The following is a 24,633-nucleotide window of genomic DNA, read 5'->3' on the forward strand; positions in this document are numbered from 1 at the left end:
ACACTTTACTGATTGTTCTGCAACAGTTTCCTGATAACTGTCTTAAATTTACCTTATACTAGTTTAAACTTGTATTCTTTTGTCCCACATTTGCACTTTAATTTGTATTATTCCAGATTTACCTTTTCCATACTCTTAACTATCTAATATGCTTCTATAAAATGACTCCTCAGACACCTCTTATTCATGCTCAAAAGTCAGTTTCTCCAGTCTTCCTTCATTACTTATACCTTTTACACTATGGATCAGCCTTGTGGCTCTTCTCTGCACTGCCTCCAGCACTTGACTGTCTCTTTTATGTTTCTTGGCGACCAGAACTACACGATACTCAAGATACAGGATACCGACTGACCAGAGCATTGTACAGCTTGATTGTGACTACCTCCGATTGGCATTCTATTGTAGTTCAACTACCTACCAACTTTGTTAATTGCTGCGCTGCATTGATTGGATATGGTGTGGCGATGCCGGAGTTGGACTGGGGTGGACAAATGTAAGAAGTCACACAACACCTGGTGTTGTGTGACTTCTTACATTTGATTGGATATGTTAACCATCAAGCTGACAAAAGATTCTTGGATCTCTCTCAATTTTATCCTTAGCTATTTCAACACCATTCATGATGTGCATGTGAGGTGAATTGTAGTGCCCACCACTGTCCTGGCTGGGATCAGTTACCTCAGCACAGACCGAGGATTGAAGCATGAGACCTTCCTGGTCTAAATACTTTGTCATCACAAAGTGCATTTACCCATTGAATCATCAGGGAAGAAGCCAAGCATTTTGTTGAACAAAATGTATCTGAACATAAATTATCATAATATGCAAGTCTGCTTGCAACCAGAAGTAAAGTTCATACTGATGTACATCTTGTGCTACCTATATAATGCTGGTGAACATCCAGATAGTTCAGAGTAGTGAGAGCATGTTTACTTGTCTTTGAAAGCTGTGTTACATTTACTGGAATTGCGCCAATTCTTTGGTACAATAAGTACAGTACTATTTTACTTGGTCAGAAATGTATTAATTTAACTGTGTCTGTAATGTTATGATTTGAGTTTTAATATAATCAAGTATTTTTAAAGGGTCACCTTCATGGAGAAAAGATGAAAGAAGCTAACCACAGAGCTGCTGTAAGAATTTTGAAGCGAGTGAATGTGTCATTGCTTCCACAAAATGTTTTTGACCTGCATGGCCTTCATGTGGACGAAGCCCTGTACCACCTGGACAAAGTGCTGCTTGAGAAGATTAATGGTAGGTCACTGGTAACGCATATGGTCAAAGGATTACTGAGAGTCAACTTGTGAAAGAAAAAGAAAGTCTCTCATTTCTCCTTATCTCAATGTCTCTGCTTATTTATCATTGCCCCTTCCAGACTAGCTTCCAGAGCTGAACAATGGACATCTGCACGCGCACAAATACGCACATCTACTGAGAGCCTGCTATCTGGCAGAGCCTTAATGAACTGCAGACATCACCGATGTATTATAGCATGAGCAATTCCACCTCAGCAAACATAATTTCCAATTTAAAAAATCCTGGAATTGTAGGAGGAAAAAACAAGTTTTCCACCTGAATATATAAATTTACTAGCTGAAGTGCCCGGCGGTGCCGAGGCTTTTTCGAGGGCATGTTGTTGTTGGAAGAGAGAGAGAGAGCGACTGGGGGGAAGAGAGAGAGCGACTGGGGGGAAGAGAGAGAGCGACTGGGGGGAAGAGAGAGAGCGACTGGGGGGAAGAGAGAGAGCGACTGGGGGGAAGAGAGAGAGCGACTGGGGGGAAGAGAGGGAGGGGAGGGGAGGGCGGGGGGGGGAGGGTGGGGAAGGGAGGGAGGGGGGAGGGGAGGGGGGAAGGAAGGGAGGGCGGGGGAAGGGGGGAAGGAAGGGAGGGAGGGGGGGAAGAGGGCAGGGGAGGGGAAGGGCGGGAGGGAGGGGAAGGGAGGGCGGGGAGGGGGAGGGTGGGGAAGGGGGGGGAGGGCGGGGGGAGGGCGGGGGGAGGAGGGGGAGGGAGGGCGGGGGGAGGAAGGGAGGCGGGGGGGAAGGGAGGGCAGGGGGGGAGGGCGGGGGGGAAGGGTGGGGGAGGGGAGGGGGGGGATGGAGGGAGGGGAGGGAGGGCGGCGGGCGCCCCCCCCCCCCCCACCGAAGGTCGCGCCCCCCCCCCCCCCCCCCCGAGGTGAAGACCGCCAATTGCGCGCGCAGCAGGAGCTGAGACGCGGCGTCTCTCTCGGCCGGCGGGCCCGGTTGCCAGGGCAACCGTGACGCTGACCAAGCCAGAGAGAGAGACGCCGCGTCTCAGCTGCTCCTGCTGCGCGCGCGCCCCCCCCCCCCCCCCGAGGGTCGCGGCCCCCCCCCCCCCCGAGGGTCGCGGCCCCCCCCCCCCCCCCCCCCCGAGGGTCGCGGCCGCCCCTCCCCCTGAGGTGAAGACCGCCGATTGCGGCTGTGCGAGACGTCCGGCGGGCCCGGTTGCCAGGGTAACGCTGGACGCTCAGCAAGCCCCGGCAGAGAGAGACGTCTCCGCTCCTGCTGCGCGCGCACCCTAGCGGCGCTGGGCTGAGGCTCGGCCCTCCAGCCTTCGAGTGGGGCCGGGAGGTGCCTAGCTCGGGCGTGGGTGCGGAGGAGATGCCGAGGCTTCTAGGCCTACCTGGAAAAACGGGGAAAGGTAGGAAAATTAATGAGATTAGATAAGTTAATTACTTTCTAAATCATTTTTTTTTAAAACAATGTGTTTTAAAAGCAACGTTTTTTTTAAGACGCAGAAAGCGGGAAAAAGAAAGGAAAAGTTTGGAATCAAGATGGCGGCGACTCACCTCGGTTCAGAACGATAAAGCCCGGCCCACGCGCACCGATTGGCCCGGCGGCACACGCCAGCAACCCGGTGTACGATTGGTCGAGCTCGAGGTCACTCTGTCGCTAATGAGCGGATAATGAGATGCTAATGAGCGGAATGTTGAAGGTTTTTGAGATACCGCGGGCGGGATTTTAGCCCGGCCAAAACGTAAATACGCTTAAAACCGTCTCGGAAGCATAAGCTTTCTTTGGAGGTAACGCGCGCGTAGGTACGCCCTGTAACTTTCGAGTGCATACCCATAAGCACACGCGATGACAGACAGATAGACAGACAGAATGACAGAAGTACCGATTTATATATATAGATAAAGTAGATATTTATATGTAGATATACACATAAAAATGCACCTAGATATGAAGTGTCTCGGGTAAATAAACGACTGGCACATGGTTGATATAACACACCTACAACACTGCTTTGGATGAACCATCATGTCATTATGTATATTCTGTCCTTTTGATTTATCTTAAAATCTTGGAATTTTTCACTGAAAATTACCCACTGCACTCTAATTATATTTCATGTTTTTATGTCAGAGACATGCTGAAGTGGTATTCTGGTGCATTTAATATTTTAAGATAGTATGATAATGCTTTGACATGCTCAGAAAAGAAATACCAGATATCACTCATTGTAGTATCCCAAAGTTCTTCATTCAACTTTAATAACACTGTCGTGAAGATTTAAACATTATGGGATAGAAATTGAATCTTGTTGCACCCGTTCTGGGCAGAAATGGGGGGAACAAACTACCAATTTCGCAGAGCTATGTCCTTCACAACAGGTCACCTGAAATAAGTCTGATCCCATATTGGTGGCTGTCTAAAACTGGTGTTGTTGAATCCGTGTGTTAATGGAGACACGGAATGCAGGAGTTGATTTAACAAGTGTTTACTGAACAAAGTCTGGAGGTGAACTAACTATACAAGACGTTATACAGGCTTATATACCCGAGTGGTCACTACCGGTACTACAGTACACAGGGGCTTCAAAAAAACATAGTTCCTCTTAAAGGTACATACACTACAGGTGTTCGGCCTCTTGCACATGGCCTACCTCCTATTTTAGGACTCCTCTGACAAATTTGGCTGGCATTGGGCCAGCTCTGCTCAGATTTTCCTGTCGTGGATTGCCTAGCTGGTGGTTGCCACCAAAAGGTAAGTAAGCACCATCCATCCTGCCAACCATGAAGGTAAGTAACTTAGCTGAATGTGGAACCGGGAGGAGCAGGGTTGCTCCTCCCAACCCCAGGTTATAGGACCTGATCGCTGCTCTCATGCTCCCCTGGGCCCAACCCCTGATCATGGACCCCCCCCCCCCCAAGCCCGATCATGGACTCTAGGCCCCAGTTACCCGAGGGGTGCTGCAATGCTAGCAGTTGCCCGATTTTTCTTCTCACAGGACTATTTCAATTTTAGAGTGTTGTGTGCTTGATTCAGTTTATATATGGCTGACAGGAGCATTTTAAACAACAACAGAAAATGCTGGAAACACTCAGCAGGTCAGGCAGCATCTTGGAGAGAGAAACAGAGTTAACGTGTCAGGTCGATGACCCTTCGTCAGAACTGGAAAAAGTTGGAGGGGTAACATTTTTAAGCAAGTGTGGGGCAGGGTAAGGGAGATGGGGAGGAAAGAACAAAGGGAAGGTCTGTGATAGGGTGGGAGGCAGGAGAGATTAAAAGACAAAAGGGATGATGGTGCAAGTTAAGAAACAAAAGATGACTCTAGCTGAGGTGTAAATGGCAATGGCAGAATCATCAACAGCGGCCATGTGAGAGAAAAAAGAAAACATAGGTGTCGAGGTTAAAGTCTGAAATTGTTGAACTCGAAGTTGAGTCCAGAAGGCTGTAAAGTGCCTAATCGAAAGATGTGGTGCTGTTCCTCGAGCTTACGTTGAGCTTCATTGGAACAGTGTAAGAGGCCAAGGATGGAGAGATCAGAGTGAGAGTGGAGTGGGGAATTAAAGTGACAGGCAACCGGAAGCTCGGGGCCACACTTACGGACTGAATGGAGGTGTTCTTCAAAGCGGTCACCCAGTCTGCGTTTGGTCTTCCCAATGTCGACGAGACCGCATCGTGAGCAGCGAATACAGTATACTAAATTGCAAGAAGTACAAGTAAATCGCTGTTTCATCTGGAAGGAGTGTTTGGGGCCCTGGACAGTGGGAAGGGAGGAGGTAAAAGGGCAGGTGTTGCATCTCCTGCGCTTGCACGGGAAGGTACCGTCGGAAGGGGAAGGGGTGTTGGGGGTGATAGAGGAGTGGACCAGGGTGCGAAGGGAGCTGAAAGGGGGGGGGGGGATCACGTTCGAGATGGCGGAGGATGATCCGTTGAATGTGGAGGCTGGTGGGGTGAAAGGTGAGGACAAGGGGAACTCTTGTTGTGGTTCTGGGAGGGAGGGCAAGGGATGAGAGCAGAAGTGTTGGAAATGGAACGGACACGGTCGAGGGCCATGTCAACCATGGGGTAGAGGGGAATCCTCGGTTGAGGAAAAAATAAGACATATTGGAAGCACTAGTATGGAAGGTGGCATCGTCAGAGCAGATGCGGCGGAGACGGAGAAACTGGGAGAATGGAACAGAGTCCTTACAGCAAGCAGGGTCGGAGGAAGTGTAGTCCAGCTAGCTGTGGGAGTCAGTGGGCTTATAGTGGATGTTTGTTGATGGCCTATCCCCAGAAATGGAGTCAGAGAAGTCGAGGAAGGGAAGGGAAGAGTCGGAGATGGACCATGTGAAGATGAGGGAAGGGTGGTAATTGGAAGCAAAGTGAATGAAATTTTCTAGTTCAGGGTGAGAGCAGGAAACGGCACCCATACAGTCATCAATGCACTGGACAAAGAGGTGAGGGAGGGGACCTGAGTAGGACTGGAACAAAGAATGTTCCACATATCCCACGAAAAGGCAGGCGTAGCTAGGGCCCATGCAGATTCCCATAGCAACACCTTTAATTTGGAGGAAGTGAGTGGATTCAAAGGAGAAGTTGTTCAATGTGAGAACAAATTCAGCCAGGCGGAGGAGGGTGGTGGTGGATGGGGACTGGTTGGACCTCTGTTCAAGGAAGAAGCGGAGTGCCCTCAGGCCGTCCTGATGGGGGATGGAGGTGTAGAGGGATTGGACGTCCATAGTGAAAAGTAGACGGTTGGGGCCAGGAAACTGTTCAAGTGGTGGAGGGCGTCGGAAGAGTCATGAATGTAGGTGGGAAGAGACTGGACAAGGGGAGAAGAAATAGTCGAGATAGGAAGAAATCTGTTCCGTGGGGCAAGAACTGGCTGAAACGATGAGTCTACCAGGGCAGCCCTGTTTGTGGATCTTGGGAAGGAGGTAGAAGCGGGCTGTGCGGGGTTGGGGGACTATGAGGTTGACAGCCATGGAGGGAAGAACTCCAGAGGAGATGAAGTCAGTGACAGTCTTGGAAACAATGGCTTGATATTTGGTAGTGGGGTCATGGTCCAGCGGGAGGTAGGAGGAGGTGTCAGAGAGTTGGCGCTCAGCCTCCGCACGGTAGAGGTTGGTTCGCCAAACAACAACGACACCACCCTTGTCAGCAGGTTTAACGACAATGTTAGGGTTGGATCGGAGAGAACGGAGTGCTGCAAGTTCAGAGGGAGGTAGGTTGGAGTGAGTGAGGGGAGCAGAGAAATTGAGGTGGCCGATGTCACACCGGCAGTTAGCAATGAAAAGATCTAGAGAGGGTAAGAGGTCAGAGGGGAGGAGTCCAGGTAGAACGAGAATTCTGAAAGCGGGAGACGGGATCCGCCGTGCTGGGGGAAGACTCCTGGCCAAAGAAGTGGGCATGGAGACGAAGGCAATGGAAAAAGAGCTCATTGTGCCAAGCTCGAAATTCATTCAGATGGGGGTGTAAGGGGATGAAGCTCAGGCCTTTGCTGAGGACTGATTGTTCATGGTCAGAGAGGGGAAGGTCAGAGGGGATAGTGAAAACACGGCAGACGGTGAGATTAGAAGAAGGGATGGGGTCAGAGGAAAGTGAAGGGGAAGAAGGATCCGGAGGGGCGTTGGTGTCCAAGAGTTGTTGAAGCTTGTGATCCTTGACATCTGAAAGGAAGAAACAAAGTTTTTTGTGGAAGCTTTTTAAGTTGTGAGTAGTGCTGTATTCAAAATCCAGCAATTCGCGGTAACACTTTTCTGAGATATAAAAAGAACTATTCTGTTCAAATCAAAAAAATTGTTTGAAAATTTCAGACAAGCAACTGATCAATTTGAAATTCTGGAAATAGAGTTTTAAATTTCCAAGGAACAGTTTAGATTAATTAGTCTCCACGGTGTTAAACTCTAACAAAAAAAACACTACTTAGAGTTGTAATCTGTTTAGTATTTTGTCTACTTAAATTAGGTGGATGTATAAATACATAACTCTTGTATGACTGATACTTGAGTGCTTGTTTATCTCTTATAAAATAAGTTTGCTTGATAGTTTAAACTTAAAACAAGGTGTGATCTTGTACCACTCAATGACTGAGTGCAATCTTGTGGAAGCACAGGATACGTCCAGTAAACTAAAGGTGGTTAATTGATAGATTTACTATACATTACCGAAAGCTTACCTGGATCTTGATGCAGGGATACACATCATCAGAGGTATGGGGAAGTAGGTTTAATCCACGAGGGTGATCTAAGAAACATGAATCAAAATATATAGGACTAGCTGAAGTGCCCGGCGGTGCTGAGGGTCTTTTGAGGGCATGTTGTTGGAAGAGAGAGCGACTGAGGGTGGGGGGGGAAGAGAGAGAGCGACTTGGGGGGGGGGGGAAGAGAGAGAGCGATTGGGGGGGAAGAGAGAGAGAGATCGACTGGGGGGGGAAGAGAGAGAGAGAGAGAGCGACTGGGGGGAAAAGAGAGAGAGCGACTGGGGGGAAAAGAGAGAGAGAGCGACTGGGGGGAAAAGAGAGAGAGAGCGACTGGGGGGAAAAGAGAGAGAGCGACTGGGGGGAAAAGAGAGAGAGAGCGACGGGGGAAAAGAGAGAGAGCGACTGGGGGGAAAAGAGAGAGAGCGACTGGGGGGAAGAGAAAGAGAGCGACGGGGGAAGAGAGCGAGCGACTGGGGGGAAGAGAGCGAGCGACTGGGGGGAAGAGAGCGAGCGACTGGGGGGAAGAGAGGGAGCGACTGGGGGGAAGAGAGAGAGCGACTGGGGGGAAGAGAGAGAGCGACGGGGGAAAAGAGAGAGAGCGACTGGGGGGAAGAGAAAGAGAGCGACGGGGGGAAGAGAGCGAGCGACTGGGGGGAAGAGAGCGAGCGACTGGGGGGAAGAGAGGGAGCGACTGGGGGGGAAGAGAGGGAGCGACTGGGGGGGAAGAGAGGGAGCGACTGGGGGGGAAGAGAGGGAGCGACTGGGGGGGAAGAGAGGGAGCGACTGGGGGGGAAGAGAGGGAGCGACTGGGGGGGAAGAGAGGGAGCGACTGGGGGGGAAGAGAGGGAGCGACTGGGGGGGAAGAGAGGGAGCGACTGGGGGGGAAGAGAGGGAGCGACTGGGGGGGAAGAGAGGGAGCGACGGGGGGAAGAGAGGGAGCGACTGGGGGGGAAGAGAGGGAGCGACTGGGGGGGAAGAGGGAGCGACTGGGGGGGAAGAGAGGGAGCGACTGGGGGGGAAGAGAGGGAGCGACTGGGGGGGAAGAGAGGGAGCGACGGGGGGAGAGAGGGAGCGACTGGGGGGGAGAGAGGGAGCGACTGGGGCAAGAGAGGGAGCGACTGGGGGGGAAGAGAGAGCGGATGGGAAGGGGAGGAGGGGAAGGGGGAGGGGAAGGAGGTCGGTGTGGGGGGGAGGGGGGGAGGAGGGGGAAGGGGGGTGGAAAGGGAGGGGGGAGATATACTTCAAGTACAGGAAACTTTGTGCTATCCGGCACCCACGGGACCGAGCTGCTGCCTTGCCTTAAAACTGCCCTACTCTCCAGAGTTAATGTTGAGAGATACGGAGATTCTTATCTCCGTATTTGACAACAAACACTTGCTTAGCAACAGCTTCGGGTGTGGCCCTAAAGCTCTGCAGCTGAAGCTGTTGCTATAGCTACAGACCTTGCCCAGCTTGACTGTTCAAACAAAGGAAAATAAACAAACAAAGAATAAAAAACGGCTGCTGATTTTTGTGGTGGCTCCAGATTGCCGGATAGCTCACCTCCGGATAGCACAAAGTTTCCTGTACTTATAAAACATTTTTGGTAAATCTTTCTATAACATACACTTTACAACCTCACCAATCTTTTTATTAAAAAAGTGGTCCTCACCTCTCAGTGTTGTACCACAAACAATGGCCGCCGCTTGCTTTTCAGTTGGAAAGATTAGGCCCCGCCCACACAATCGATTGTCTGTCTGTCACCAGGACCCGATTTGGAGCACAGAAGCCCCACCCACTCTATGTTCCTGTACTAAGATGGCCACGCAGGCACTCTGTTACACACTGAATCAAAATGGCGTCGCACTGAAACTTTTCGCCCTCCTTGACAAAGATGGCTGCCGTTAATCTGGGGCTGTCAGCAGAAGAAATTTCCTCAGCTGCAAACACAGGATCTTCAGATTATTATTCGGGGCTTGCGACCTACCCCAGTTGCTTATGAAGCCTCCCCACCTACTGACCCTGGGAATGGAGCTGAGGCAGCACACCCTCTCTCCTCTGCCAGTGTTTGTCTCTGCCTAGGCCGGGAGCCTGGGTCTAGAGTTGCACTGCTGGCAGTTGGAGAAGCCTAGGCCCCGGGCCTGGAAAAACGGTGAAAGGTAGGAGAATTATAGAGGTTAGAGAAAAGATTTACAAATTAATTAACTTTTTTTAAAAACAATTTGTGTTTTAAAAGCAACTTTTTTTTTGCTGGAAATGTAGATTTGAAAAGAAACACGCAGAAAGCGGGAAAAAGAAATGAAAAGTTTAGAATCACGATGGCGGCGACTCACCTCGGTTCAGAACGATAAGGCCCGCCCAAACACGCACCAATTGGTCGACCGTCGGGTCACCAAAGCGTAGGATTGGTCAATCGTCCCGTCACTCGACTGTAGGAGGGCCCACCCGCACGCGCCAGGAACCCGGCGTACGGTTGGTCGACCTCGAGGTCACTCTGTCGCTAATGAGCGGATAATGAGATGCTAATGAGCGGAATGTTGAACGTTTTTTGGATACCACGGGCGCAATTTTTGTCCGGCCGAAACGTAAATACACTTAGGACGGTTCTGGAATCGTCAGCTTTCTTTAGACGTAACGCACGTGTAGGTACGCTCTAACTTTCGAGTTAAATCAAGACAGACAGACAGAAGTATCCTTTTATATATATATAGACTAGCTGGGGAGCCCCGCGTTGCGAGGGCAATTTTGGGGCGCTTGGTCTCCCTGCCCCTGTGTGTCCCCCCTCTCCCTGTCATGTCCTCTCCCTGTCCTATCCCTCCCTCCCCTCCTCTCCCTCCCTCCCCTCCCCTGTCTCCCTCCCCCCTCCCCTCCCCTCGCCCACCCCCACCCCTCCACTCCCCTCCTCCCCTCTCTCCGGCCCCTCCCCCTGCCTAGCGCCTGAGGTCCGGTGCCGTTGCGATAGCGGCCGTGCGGGGCCTAGCGCTTAAGGCGCGGTCGGGTTCTGAGGCCAGGACGGACCGGAGCTGAGGTCCCCCGCGTATCGCGCGGCTGATGGATGGCCGCTGCGGGCGGCGCATGCGCGGTCAGTGTGGGCGGCGCATGCGCGGTCAGTGCGGGCGGCGCGAGGCGGCCCGCAGGGAGCAGGCAAGGGCGGCTTGGCAGCCGTTAGCGAGCGGGAAACTTCGGGCGGGCGGCCCGCCCGCGCTCCGCCCGCGACACCGTGAAACCTGAGAGGGGGAAGTAGAGAGAGACAGAGGGAAGAGGAGAAGGAGAGAGAGGGAAGAGGAGAGAGAGGGAAGAGGAGAAGGAGAGAGAGGGAAGAGGAGAAGGAGAGAGAGAGAGGGACGAAAGAGAGAGAGAGAAATTTTTTGAGCTTCAGGCCCCGAGTCCCCCCTGCGCGAGGGTGAGGAGGAGGGGGGGTTGCTAAACACAATATAAAACTCAAATAAATTGTTAATTAATTCCCTAACACATAATTCAAATATTTACCTTACTTCCCTAACACACTGAAAGTGTGGGGAAAAAATCGTGAAAAATCAAGATGGCGGCCACTCACCTCGGTTCAGAAGGATAAGGCCCGCCCACACACGCACCGATTGGTCGACCGGTCAGGTCACCGAAGCGTAGGATTGGTCAATCGTCGAGTCACTCGACACTCAACTGTAGGAAGGAACCCGCCGTCCGATTGGTCGACCTCGACGTCACACGGTCGCTAATGAGATGCTAATGAGCGGAAGGCTGAACGTTTTTCGGATACCGCGGGCGGGATTTTTGTGCGGCCGAAACGTAAATACGCCTATGACCGGTCCGGAATCGCAAGCTTTCTTTTGAGGCGACGCGCGCGTCGGTATGCTCTGTAACTTTCAAACGTATAGAGAACGGACGGACAGACAGACAGACATCGGGACAGACAGAAGATATATATATATAGATAGATAAGAAGGTTAGAAAAGACCCAAAAATAAAACGCAACTCCCTCTTTACCAATGCCGTACAACCACCAGAGCAGAAATGTAGAGTTTTGATGGGCAGTAGCTAGGCCATTATTTTGCTGGACTGAAAGAAAAAAAAGAAAGACCTGCATTTATATAGCACCATTCACGACCACCGGATGTCCCAAAGCGCTTTACAGCCAATGAAGTACTTTTGAAGTGTAATCACTGTTGTAATGTAGGAAACGTGGCAGCCAATTTGCGCACAGCAAGGTCCCACAAACACCAATGTGATAATGACCAGATAATCTTTTTTAGTGTTGTTGATTGAGGGATAAATATTGGCCAGGGCACCGGGGATAACTCCTTTGCTCTTCGAAATAGTGCCATCGGATATTTTACGTCCACCTGAGAGAGCATACGGGGCCTCAGTTTAAAGTCTCATCCGAAAGACAGCACCGCCGACAGTGCGGCACTCCTTCAGTACTGCACTGGAGTGTTAGCCTAGATTTTTATGCTCAAGTCTGGAGGGAGACTTGAACCCACAACCTTCTGACTCAGAGGCGAGGGTGCTACCGACTGAGCCACAGCTGACTGGATTGTATCAGAATCACATACAAGAAAGAATAGTATATAGTACTGATAAATTAAAGGAAAGAAAAGAACTTGCATTTATATAGCGTCTTTCATGATTTCAGGATGTTCCAAAGTACAGGTTGGACCCCGGTACTCCGGCACCCTCGGGACCAGGCCGGTGCTGAACCACTGAAGGTGTCGAAAGTCACCACAAACACCGCCACCACCTGCTCCTCCTCTTCCTGCTGCTGCCCTCCCTGTGCCGCTGCCCACGGGCTGCTCTGGCTCCATCGCTCCGCCGAGCCGTCAGTGATGCTGCGCGGCCCAGGCGCTGATCCTGACCCGGCAGTGGTCCCGGGACCCGAGCCGGACCCATCCCAGGGAGGGAATGTGACAGCAGGACCTTCCTCGTGCCGGACCACTGAAGGTGCCGGACCGTCGGGTGCTGGATTACCGGGGTTCAACCTGTACTTCATAGCCAATGTGTTACTTTTGAATTGTAGTTGCTGTTATAATGTAAGGAAATGCAGCCAATTTGTGCACAGCAAGGCCTCGCATACAGCAAAGAAATAAGTGATCAGTTAATCTGTTTTGGTGGGGTTCATTGTGGATTAATATTGGCCAGGACACCGGGACAACTACTTTGATTAGTGCCATGGAATCTTTTACATCCACCCGAAAGGGCAGACCTGACCTTGGTTTAACGTCTCCTGCAAGAGATGGCACCTCCGACAATGCACCACTCTCTCAGTACTGAAATGTCAAGCTATATTATGTACTCAAATCTCTGGAGTTGGAGTGGGGTTTGAACCCATGACCCTCTAACTCAGGTGAGAGTGCTAACGCTGAGCAGAGGCTGACGTGAAGAAAATTGAAATGGTAAAACTTTAGCATTGGGCCGGATTTTGTGACCCCTACGGGTGCGTACGCACCCATAGGGGCCGAGCAAGTGCCAGTTTCAGGCATGTGAAGCGCATGCACTGAAAACCGGCACTTGCGATCTGTCAAGAATTCTCTTGACAGATGATCCGCGTGCCCAAGAAAAGTGCCTCTGCGGGTGGAGAGTTGCGCTTTTTGTACAACTTCCGCCCGCTGAATGAATGACTGTCATTCTTACGCCTGGTAAAAGCAGGCGTAAGGCCTGCTTTTACCAGCTTAAGAGTTTTAAAAAATAGAAAAATGAAATTTGGTAATCATTTATAAATTAAAAATACTCTTCAAAAAGGTAAGTTTATTTTTAGCCCCATAAAAACATTAAATTTTTTTCTTCAAAAAATTTAATTTTTGTTTAAAATATTTAATTAAATGGCATTTAATTAATTTAAAATATGTAATTTAAAAAAAATGTATTTATTGTTTTAGTGTGTTTTTAAATGTGATCTCCATTCATACTTTTGACAGTTTTGTGCGTACAGAACTGTCAAAAGTATGAAGGGGGATTCCCTTCTTTCATTGGTTCGCCTGGCCACGTGATCCCAGGGGCGCTTGCGAACAGCATGCGTTCCTGGGATACGTGGGCCTCTGCGCATTTCAAAGAGGAGAGTTCCAGGATCGCAAGTCCCGGGATCTATGGAACCAGCAGGTAAGTTCGTAGATTTTTTCCGATCGGAGGCATCCGCCCGCAGGAAGCCGCCGATCAGAAATTCAGGGCCATTTATCACGAAAGTGATTAGATTAAATTGAGTATCTTCATGATTGTATTCTTCTTGTTTCTGGAAATACTTCAGTATAGCAAATGAGCTCGAGTAAAAGTTGAGTTTTTAACTGAACCCATCCAGTTGGGAATCTAAAGAACTGCTGGCTTGAATCAACATTTAAAATAATTAATGGAGCATTAAAACTCTGGTAGACAATTGTTTAATTGAGTCTATACATTCCTGTTACTTAGAGTGACAGAAAGTGCTTAAACCATTATAATTCTGTTTCAGAATTCCAGCAAAAAGGTGGTAAATCTTACCTGTCTGTCATAACTGGGAGAGGAAGCCACAGCCAAGGAGGAGTGGCACGTATTAAACCAGCTGTCATTGACTACCTCAAAAGCCACAACTTCAGGTACACTTAGGCTGTGCTTCTACTTTTAACTTTTGTTGTCTAAGAAACCAAGAACATTGTTTTAGTTGACACACTGTAGATTGTTTTAAATCTTGTTTCCTGCCTTCTGCAATGACAAGAATAGGGAAGTCCTTTTACTGTAGCACTACGCAGCAGTTCATTGTCTCTGTCTTTTAGCATGTTTTCATCACTCCTTGCAAATTTATTGGGATTAGATTCCTATTTCTTAAAAGGAGAAGTGCAGGAACTATCATGCTATTTTTAAAGTCAAATTATATTTAATATTTCGTAAAAAATTGTTGTCTCTACCTGGATTGTTTATAAAGCACTGAAGATAATCCTACAATGCTGGGTTGCTTTTTGGTTAGGAGGAACAAGTGTTACAGGATAATGTAGTTGGTTGAATCACTGTCTTTGAACTAATCATGGGGAAGACATTGTTTTCAGCTCCTGCCATAAACTCTATTCCCTTCCCCCTCCCCTGTCACTCACTCAGGTTGCACCAGACCAGCTATCTTGGTGTTCAAGTTCCAAACCCCATATCTCAACAATCATCAATACAGCTTATTTCTATCTTCTCAACATTGCTTCTATCTCTACTTCTCTGCCACTGAAATCCTTAACCATGCTTTGTACCTCTTGGTTTGATTTCTCCAATGTTCTCCTCACTGGCCTCCCATGTTCTATCCTCCAAAAACTACAACTTGTGCAAAATGCAGCTGTCCATATACTGTACTATGCTAAGTCCTATTGCCTGTCACCCCTGTCCTAACTAATCTACACTGGCTGGCTGCCTGCCCCAAACATACTGCATTTTAAATTCTTCAAATTCCTGCATGGCTTTGTGGCACGCTACCTTTGTAACATTCTCCAGCCTTGTACCCACTCCCGCACTCTGGTCTTCTTACTCTCATCCATTGTGCATCTTTGCCCCACCATCGGTAGCCTTAACCCCTCTCTTTGGATCTCCCTCCTAACCCTATCCACTTTTCCAGCGCCCTCTCCTTTAAAAAAAAAAGTCTCAAAACCCATAAGAACATAAGAAGTAGGAGCAGGAGTAGGCCATACGGCCCCTCGGGCCTGCTCCGCCATTCAATAGGATCATGGCTGATCCGAACCCAGACTCACGTCCACTTCCCTGCCCGCTCCCCGTAACCCCTAATTCCCTTATCAGCTAGGAAACTGTCTATCTCCTTTTTAAATTTATTTAATGTCGCAGCTTCCACAGCTCTCTGGGGTACCAAATTCCATAGATTTACTACCCTCTGAGTGAAGAAGTTTCTCCTCATCTCAGTTTTGAAAGGGCAGCCCCTTATTCTAAGATTATGCCCCCTAATTCTAGTCTCACCCATCAGTGGAAACATCCTCCCCGCATCCACCCGATCAAGCCCCCTCACAATCTTATATGTTTCGATAAGATCGCCACTCATTCTTCTGAATTCCAATGAGTAGAGGCCCAACCTACTCAACCTTTCCTCATAAGTCAACCCCCTCATCTCCGGAATCAACCGAGTGAACCTTCTCTGAACTGCCTCAAGAGCAAGTATATCTTTTCTTAAATATGGAAACCAAAACTGTACGCAATATTCCAGGTGTGGCCTCACCAGTACCCTGTATAACTGAAGCAAGACTTCCCTGCTTTTATACTCCATCCCCTTGCAATAAAAGCCAAGATTCCATTGGCCTTCCTGATCACCTGCTGTACCTGCATACCAACCTTCTGTGTTTCATGTACCAGGACCCCCAGATCCCTTTGTACTGTAGCACTTTGCAGTTTCTCTCCATTTAGATAATAACTTGCTCTTTGATTTTTTTCTGCCAAAGTGCATAACCTCACACTTTCCAACATTATATTTCATCTGCCAAATTTCTGCCCACTCACTTAGCCTGTCTATGTCCTTTTGCAGGTTTTTTATGTCCTCCTCACTCACTGCTTTCCCTCCCATCTTTGTATCGTCGGCAAACTTGGATACGTTGCACCTGGTCCCCTCCTCCAAATCGTTAATATAGATTGTAAAGCGTTGGGGTCCCAGCACTGACCCCTGCGGAACACCACTAGTTACTGATTGCCAACCCGAGAATGAACCATTTATCCCAACTCTCTGTTTTCTGTTAGATAGCCAATCTTCCACCCATGCCAGTATATTACCCTCAATCCCGTGATTTTTTATCTTGTGCAGTAATCTTTTGTGTGGCACCTTGTCAAATGCCTTTTGGAAGTCCAAATACACCACATCCACTGGTTCCCCTTTATCCACCCTGTTTGTTACATCCTCAAAGAATTCGAGCAAATTTGTCAAACATGACTTCCCCTTCATAAAACCATGCTGACTCTGTCCGATTAAATTATGCTTATCCAAATGTCCTGTTACTGTTTCCTTAATAATGGACTCCAACATTTTACCAACCACAGATGTTAGGCTAACTGGTCTATAGTTTCCAGCCTTTTGTCTACCTCCCTTTTTTTAAACATTAGCAGTTTTCCAATCTGCTGGGACCTTTCCTGAATCCAGGGAGTTTTGGAAAATTACCACCAATGCTTCCGCAATCCCTACCGCTACTTCTCTCGACCCTAGGATGTAAGCCATCAGGTCCAGGGGATTATCCGCCTTAAGTCCCATTATCTTACCGAGTACCATCTCCTTAGTGATTTTAATCGTGTTTAGCTCCTCCCCCCCCCCCCCCCCCCCCATAACCCCCTGTTTGTCCAGTGTTGGGATATTTTTAGTGTCCTCTACTGTAAAGACTGATACAAAATATTTGTTCAGCGTTTCTGCCATCTCCATGTTCCCCAACACTAATTTCCCGGTCTCGTCCTCTAAGGGACCAACATTCATTTTAGCCACCCTTTTTCTTTTTATATAACTGTAGAAACTCTTGCTATCTGTTTTTATATTTTTTGCTAGTTTACTTTCATAATCTATCTGCCCTTTCTTAATTAATCTTTTAGTTATTGTTTGCTGGCTTTTAAATGCTTCCCAGTCTTCTATCCTCCCACTAGATTTGGCTACTTTATATGCCCTTGTTTTCATTCGGATACTATCTTTTATTACTTTACTTAGCCACGGATGGCTGTCTTTTCTTTTATGCCCCTTTTTCCTCAGTGGAATATATTTTTCTTGAAAGTTGTGAAATATCTCCTTGAATGTACACCACTGCTCATGTACCGTCTTACACCTTAATCTATTTTCCCAGTCCACTTTAGTCAACTCTGCTCTCATACCTTCATAGTCTCCTTTATTTAAGCTTAGTACGCTGGTTTGAGATCCAACTCTCTCACCCTCCAACTGAATTTGGAATTCAACCATGTTATGGTCACTCATTCCAAGGGGATCCTTTACTAGGACATTCTTTATTAATCCTGTCTCATTACACAGGACCAGATCTAAGATTGCTTGCCCCCTGGTTGGTTCAGTAACATACTGCTCAAGGAACCCGCCTCTAATGCACTCTATGAACTCTTCCTCAAGGCTGCCCTGCCCAATTTGATTTGTCCAGTCAATATGAAAGTTAAAATCTCCCATGATTATAGCTGTTCCCTTATTACAAGCCCCAACTATTTCCTGATTTATACTCTGACCAATAGAGTTGCAACTGTTAGGAGGCCTATAGACTACGCCCACTAGTGACTTTTTCCCCTTATTATTCCTTATCTCCACCCAAACCGTTTCACTATCCTGATCCTTTGACCCAATATCATTTCTCACTATTGCAGTGATTCCATCCTTTATTAACACAGCCACCCCACCTCCCTTTCCTTCCTGTCTGTCCTTCCTAATAGTCAAATACCCCTGGATGTTTAGTTCCCAGTCATGGTCACCCTGCAGCCATGTCTCCGTAATGGCCACCAGATCATACCCATGTGCAGTTATTTACATAAGAAGTAGGAGCAGGAGTAGGCCATACGGCCCCTCGGGCGTGCTCCGCCATTCAATAGGATCATGGCTGATCCGAACCTAGACTCACGTCCACTTCCCTGCCCACTCACCGTAACCCCTAATTCCCTTATCAGCTAGGAAACTGTCTCTCTCCGTTTTAAATTTATTTGTACCGTCAACTCGTCTATTTTGTTACGAATGCTGCGTGCATTCAGATAAAGAACTTTTAAATATGTTTTGTGACAATTTATTCCTGCTTTTACCCCCTTTACTACTTTACCTTTATCTTTATATATTCTGTCCCTTCCTGACATGCTCTGGTTTTTAATTCCCCCACTGCTACCTTGCTCTATTGCCTTTTCCGTTGACATTTTTATTTTTTGCTCTCTTGAAACCTCCCCCCGACTAATTAGTTTAAAGCCCTCTCTACAGCCCTAGTTATTCGATTCGCCAGGATTCTAGTCCCAGCACTGGCCAAGTGAAGTCCGTCCCAGCGGAACAGCTCTCTCCTGTCCCAGTACTGGTGCCAGTGTCCCAAGAAGCAAAACCCATTTTTCCCACACCAGTCTTTGAGCCACGCATTTAATGCTCTGATTTTATTTACCCTAGCCAAATTTGCTCGTGGCTCAGGTAGTAATCCAGAGATTATTACCCTTGTGGTTCTGCTTTTTAATTTGGCCCCTAGCTGCTCATAGTCCCTCAGCAGAAGCTCTTTCCTTGTCCTATCTATGTCGTTGGTACCAACATGGACCACGACAACTGGATCCTCCCCCTCCCACTCCAAATTTCTCTCCAGCCCAGAGGAGATGTCCTTAACCCTGGCACCGGGCAGGCAACACAACCTTCGGGACTCTCGCTCTCGGCTGCAAAGAACCCTATCTATCCCCCTAATGATACTATCCCCTACCACTACAACATTTCTTTTTATTCCCCCCACTTGAATGGCCCCTCGTTCCACGGTGCTGTGGCCAGGTTGCTCATCCTCCCTGCAGTCCCCGTTCCCGTCCTCACAGGGAGTAAGAGCCTCGAACCTGTTGGACAAGAGCAAGGGCTACGGCTCCTCCAACACTACCTCCTGGATCCCCGTACCTGCCTCACTCATAGTCACACCCTCCTGTCCCTGTCCACGGACTACATCTGAATTAGTTAATCTAATTGGTGTGACTACTTCCTGGAACACAGAGTCCAGGTAACACTCCCCCTCCCTGATGTGTCGCAGTGTTTGAAGCTTGGACTCCAGCTCATCAACACGGAGCTGGAGTTCATCGAGCAGCCAGCACTTACTGCAAATGTGATCACTGTGAACATCAATGGTGTCCACCAGCTCCCACATATTGCAGCAGTAACACATCACCTGCTCTCCCATTCTATGTAATTAATTAAATTTATTATTATTTTTAAATACCCTCTGCCCTGATTCTAGATGATGAATATCACAACTCTATTTAATTGAACTTACCAACTTATAAAGGTTTAAAAGGGAAGGAAAAGTACTCACCAACCAGCCAATCACCTACCAGCTTGGCTGTGATGTCACTTTTGAATTCTGACCTCCCCTTGGAATGTTGCTTGTGGAGCCTGTTTAGGCTGCCTTGCCTCGCTGCTCCGGCTCGACTCAACACCCACTGCTGCTCCCGGCTGCCTCGACTGGGCCTCGCCTCGCTGCTCCGCCTGCGTGATGTCTGTTAATCCTGAGACTGGCAGGAAAAACAAGGCCAGAAACAAGACAGAAACAGCACCTAACACCCCACTTACCCAAACTCACAGCACTCTCTGCTACTCGCACTCAGTGCTGCTCGCACTGGCACTGGTCTTTTTGGCCATGCATTTAATCAGTCATTCTAATCTCCCTCCATGACTCGGTGTCTATTCCTCTACTTTTCCATTTGGGAAGTGCATTGGAGATTCTTTACATTAGTCTGTGTGTAAATGAATGTTGTTGTAAACACTGAGTGTGCTTCATTCATTACTGCTGACAGATTTTGGTCCTGCACTGAACATTGTTGGTATGAGAAGTATATCTTGGGTGGGGGTGGTGGTAGACTCTATAGATAACCATACTGATTACAAAAAGAAACTACTTGAGCTTTCAGCAAAACTGGTAAATCTACAATGTTTGGATAAGTAATCTTGCATTATTGGTGTAATGTCTACAGTCATGATCCAGTTCAAGTGCTTAATATTGCCAAATGCATCAATTTGTAATTGATCCTCACTGCATAAATTACAACATTTTCAGATATTAAATACAACTGGGTGAATGGGTGTGCTATTGGTAACTATACTGACTTAATACATGCTTGGTTTGTTATAGGTTCACGGAGCCACAGCAAGGTGTTATGAAAATCAGGTTGAAGTGAAGGATGATTTGACGAGAAGATTCTTTCCTAATTCTGAGAGTATGCAACTATCTTAGAGGCTTACAGAGTTAGTGCACTGTTTCAAACATTTTTTAAATGGCAACACTCGGGGAGATCAAGCAGGACTGAATACAGTGAAACTTTTTTTTAATAATCAACTCCCTTTATAGTGAAATGTTTAAAATTATTCCAGTCCACTTAGAGTACCTATTTGACTCCTACTAAAGTGTCTTTTACACTGAAAACGTTGTTCTGATAAATGTACTCGTACGTGGTTAGGAAATGTCTATTCTGAAACATCTTGGGGCTGCCAAAGCTTGAGCAATTCACTCTGTTTTGTTGATTGTTCTAACATGCATATCATAGCTGAAAAGGATTTTTTTCCCCAACTGCCTGTGCTGATACAATGTGATCCAATGTCAAACTTGAGGGGATCTAGACCTCTCTACTGAGATTGTGGGTAAATTCAAAGATTTTTTTTTAAGAAAGAAAAACTTAAGTTTTAAATTTTGTAGCCTTTTGTGCAAAAATTAAGATTGCAAATGTGACACCCAGGTTTTAACTAATAAAGTTCTTCACTATAATTTTAAAGCAGAAAAAATACAACACATTTTTAAGTTAGTTTGAAATTTGATGTAATAATGGTGGGGGAAAGTGTTGTCAAGAAAAATAATTTGCTTTTTTTTCAGTAAATACATAGTTTTTAACCACAATTTTGTTTTAAAAGAGTGTGAAGTTGCAGTGCAGCAAATATTTGTAGACTGAAAATACCTCTGTTGTGACAGAGAAAAAGAGCACCAAGTTTGATTGCTCAGCACTACTTTACCATGAATTAATATTTGAAACTTTACAAGAGATTTGCGTACATTATTTTATGCAAATCTTATCAATTTAGTGATTATAGAGTTTTAAAAAGACTCTATTTAAAACTTATTGGACAAGTTTGCAGAAGTCTTGCGTTGTAGTGACTGTATAGGATTGCATTTTGTTGGAGTAGAAATTATGTACATTTCCACCATGGAACATGTAATAAAGACAATGTACTTAAAGCTATAATGCTGCTCAGTAACTAGATTCAAACAATGCAACAAAGAAAGTGGATTTATTCTGTTTTTGCAGTTTTATGAAACTTACAAATACTTTAAAACAGTGCATTTTGTTTCCAACTTTAATCCCTATCCTTTCTCTCCTATACTTCCACATTTTTATTATGATTGAGAAAGAAGTGATTATGATATTGAATATTATGTCTGACATAGTGTGCCATAATCCAATCATAGCCTAATGCTTAGCAGATCAGATTGATCATTTAAATGTGTAATTAAATATTTTCAAGTATGAAAGAAAGGCTTTTTCAGTGTTTCACACTCAAAGCGGTGAGCAGTGCTGAAATACTGAACATTGTTGGGAATGAACAGAGAGAGAATGTTTAGGGGATAATTTAAAAGTTACACAAATTTATCAACTGAGTTTGTAGTTGTATAGAAATGTATTCCTCAGGTCACCAAGTTTGCTTCACTGTTCAGCAAGTTGAAAACAGTACATACATATGCCCATTCCTACCTACACATGACCACTTCAGTTAGATTTAAAAAAATTTAATACTTCAAAAGTTTCTTCCCAAGGCACGTATTGTCCCTTGCTTCTCAGCCTGTGCTGCAGTTTTATACCTTGCATGGGAGGGACCTAAGAGATTCTCCCTCTTATTCCATCTCCCCCATGGATCCCCATGTTGCATGGCTAAAATTGGTAACAGTGTGAGGAATCGAGTGCAGACCCACAGTCAAACACTCCATGGTGCAGCATATTGGAGTTATAACATACTATACCATCCTCCTGCCTATCATAACTAGACTTTCAAGAGTGGTCATTAGACAAAAGATTATTTTAAGCATGGTGGAAAGTGTATTTGTGCAGCAATTAATAACTTGTGTGCCTAAACAATGTGCTAAATTTCCACCACATTAAAATGCACAGATGTTTAATAGCTGAATAAGACAGCTATTAAATATATAGGAAGTGCTCTCTCAACCAAGTGGGTTGAGCCGATAGATAATTATGTGAAGGGAGGAAGTCGACGTTGATCCTTACTTGTGATTTCAGCAGACAAAAGAAGCAATCGTGTTTACAAGGTTGTAAAAGGCACTGAACACCTGAAACAATTTATATTTAATAAATATAGTGTGTATGTATATATTTCTGACAATGAAAAATATCACCCATTACTAAAGTTTATTTAATGGATTTCTGTAGAGCTAAATGCAGGTACAAGAATGTAGGTTTTTTTAAAAGGGGAAAGGCACTATGGATAAGTTCAGTTACTCAAAACTGCTTTATCCATGTAAATCCTTCTGGGTTATATCAAAAAATGTTTTAAACTTAATATTCATTTTCCAGAACAGGGTATGGAACATGTATGTTAGTTAGGGGAATCCCATCCAGCATATTTTACAATATCTCAGTTTGCCTTTGGGGAGAATGTTTAAGTGTTGGCTAAATAGCAGCCATCAGTGATTGTACTTGCTTGTAAAGTTGCTTTCTCCTTTCAATTATCAGTTGTATTTTCATAAAATAGATATTTTACTAATATAAACAGAAAATGCTGGAAACATTCAGCAGGTCAGGCAGCATCTGTGGAGAGATTTTCTGACTAAAGCATTTTCTGTATTTCAGATTTCCTGCATCTGCTGTATTTTTCTTTGTGTTTTAGATGTTTTTCTAATGTTTGCTTGTGTCTAATATCCACCATGTAATGGGGTAATACTTTTAAAAGTCCTAGTACATTAAGAATGATTGCTGATGAACCTTTAATTAAATATTTCACATATTCCAAACCAGAATTGAAAATGTTGGGGGTTTTTTCCCATCTCAATTGGACTTCTTTAAAAGATAAGTAAGAAAAACAACCATTGTGATTTTTTGTTGTTGGTTTTGCAATCTGTATGCTTTATGTTCTGAGGGCAATACAACTACAAAACTAAAGTTTGCTGTGTGCTTTCCATCCAGTTGCACAATTTAGTATCAGCTCATTCTTCATGAGTTAACCAGAGGAAGTTAAAACACATGAGATCCATATCAATCAGTAACGCTGCAGCTATACTGCATCTTGGTCTCAAACTGGTATTTGTGGATTGCAGAGATCAGCAACCAGAGAGCTTGGACTCATTAATAGAACTCGGCTTCTCAGGAGGCTAATGTTTAATGTTGGGAAAGAGCATCTGCTTCCTCCTAACCTTAAAAACATTGAACATTAAGAACATTGAAAAGTATATTTATAAAGTGCCCAGTTGGTTCACTGGACTTACACTGTGATGGAGTAATGCTGCACCCAGTGCAAACTCAAACCAGAATGATATAGCCTGGTAAGAGATCATACAACTTGGCTTTAATGTGTTCAGGAGTCAGATCAGGATCTGCATCCCAAGTACTACCGTCACTTTTGCCTTGCTATGCCTGCAAACAGCTTTGTGTTGATACAAAAGTGGTAATATAATTTCATCCTAAAACATCTTTAATTTTGAGTAACTGAATTTAGCACTAATAGTAAACTTAAAAAGTATTGCAAGGTATAAGATATTTGGGACATTTGAGGTGTGATAAGGTACTATATAAACACTTTTTTTCCTGTGTTTGAGGGTTTGGGATCGAACCAACGTCATTGCTGACTTTAAAGATATGTGCAAATTTTGTCTATTATTGATCAATTATAAGTTGAAAATTGATGGGCATGGGTACTTTGAAATTAATGTTGAGTATGTGTTTGGCTATTTTAGACCATGTGATTTTCTTTTACCAGTGTACAGATGTTTGCTGTTGAAAGGCTTATTTTCAGTTTATTTGAATTTGAAAATTTAATTTTGTGATTTTTGTTACTAGAAGCACAGTGTGTAATCTTCATGCTACATTTACCTTTCACATTAGCCATAAGGACCAAATTTTTCAGTATTTACACATTTTGATGTATTTTTTTTAACAATATATGAAGTAAATACTGGAAGTTTATAAATTTTAAAATGTTTTTACATTTTTTTCCTTATGGTTTGAAATTTTGTGGTTTAAATCTATCAAACTAATATTGGATTTTTATTTTTTCAGAATATGATGTAATGTATTTTACAAGATTTTTTCTAATAAAGATGTTTACGTTTCATATTTGTATTTTTTTTTACTACCTGACATTTTGTACTTGTATCCTTTTTAGGTTTTTGAACAGTCCCAGTTAAATAACGTTTTCATCTGCATTTTATATGCCTCCCAGTATTTTAAAGACGCAGAGCTTGTCTGCACTCAATTTTCTCTTCAATAAAAACACATTCATTCCATGAGTCTCTTCATAACTTACAGCTTGCTTCTTGAAATCATCTTTGTCACTGATGCGCTGAGAAAGACTGGAAGTTAAGAGAGTAACAAACAGGCTTTTATTAGC

General features: G+C 45.6%; 1 protein-coding gene across 3 annotated transcripts in view; it reads left to right on the forward strand.

The window, feature by feature from the left end:
• Window positions 1-24,355, forward strand: part of n4bp2 (NEDD4 binding protein 2) — a 132,896-nt gene extending 108,541 nt beyond the window's left edge. For all 3 annotated transcript variants that reach the window (XM_085968969.1, XM_085968975.1, XM_085968980.1), the window contains 3 exons: window positions 1,086-1,254; window positions 13,846-13,969; window positions 20,162-24,355. In XM_085968969.1, coding sequence (XP_085825095.1) covers window positions 1,086-1,254; window positions 13,846-13,969; window positions 20,162-20,207 — 339 coding nt within the window. In that variant the 3' untranslated portion in view covers window positions 20,208-24,355. The remainder of the gene's footprint in view (window positions 1-1,085; window positions 1,255-13,845; window positions 13,970-20,161) is intronic.
• The last annotated feature ends 278 nt before the right edge of the window (window positions 24,356-24,633 follow it).

The sequence above is a fragment of the Somniosus microcephalus genome, chromosome 2 (assembly GCF_052327205.1).
Source record: "Somniosus microcephalus isolate GS21.2 chromosome 2, FLI_Smic_1.0, whole genome shotgun sequence".
Taxonomy (NCBI): Eukaryota; Metazoa; Chordata; class Chondrichthyes; order Squaliformes; family Somniosidae; genus Somniosus; species Somniosus microcephalus.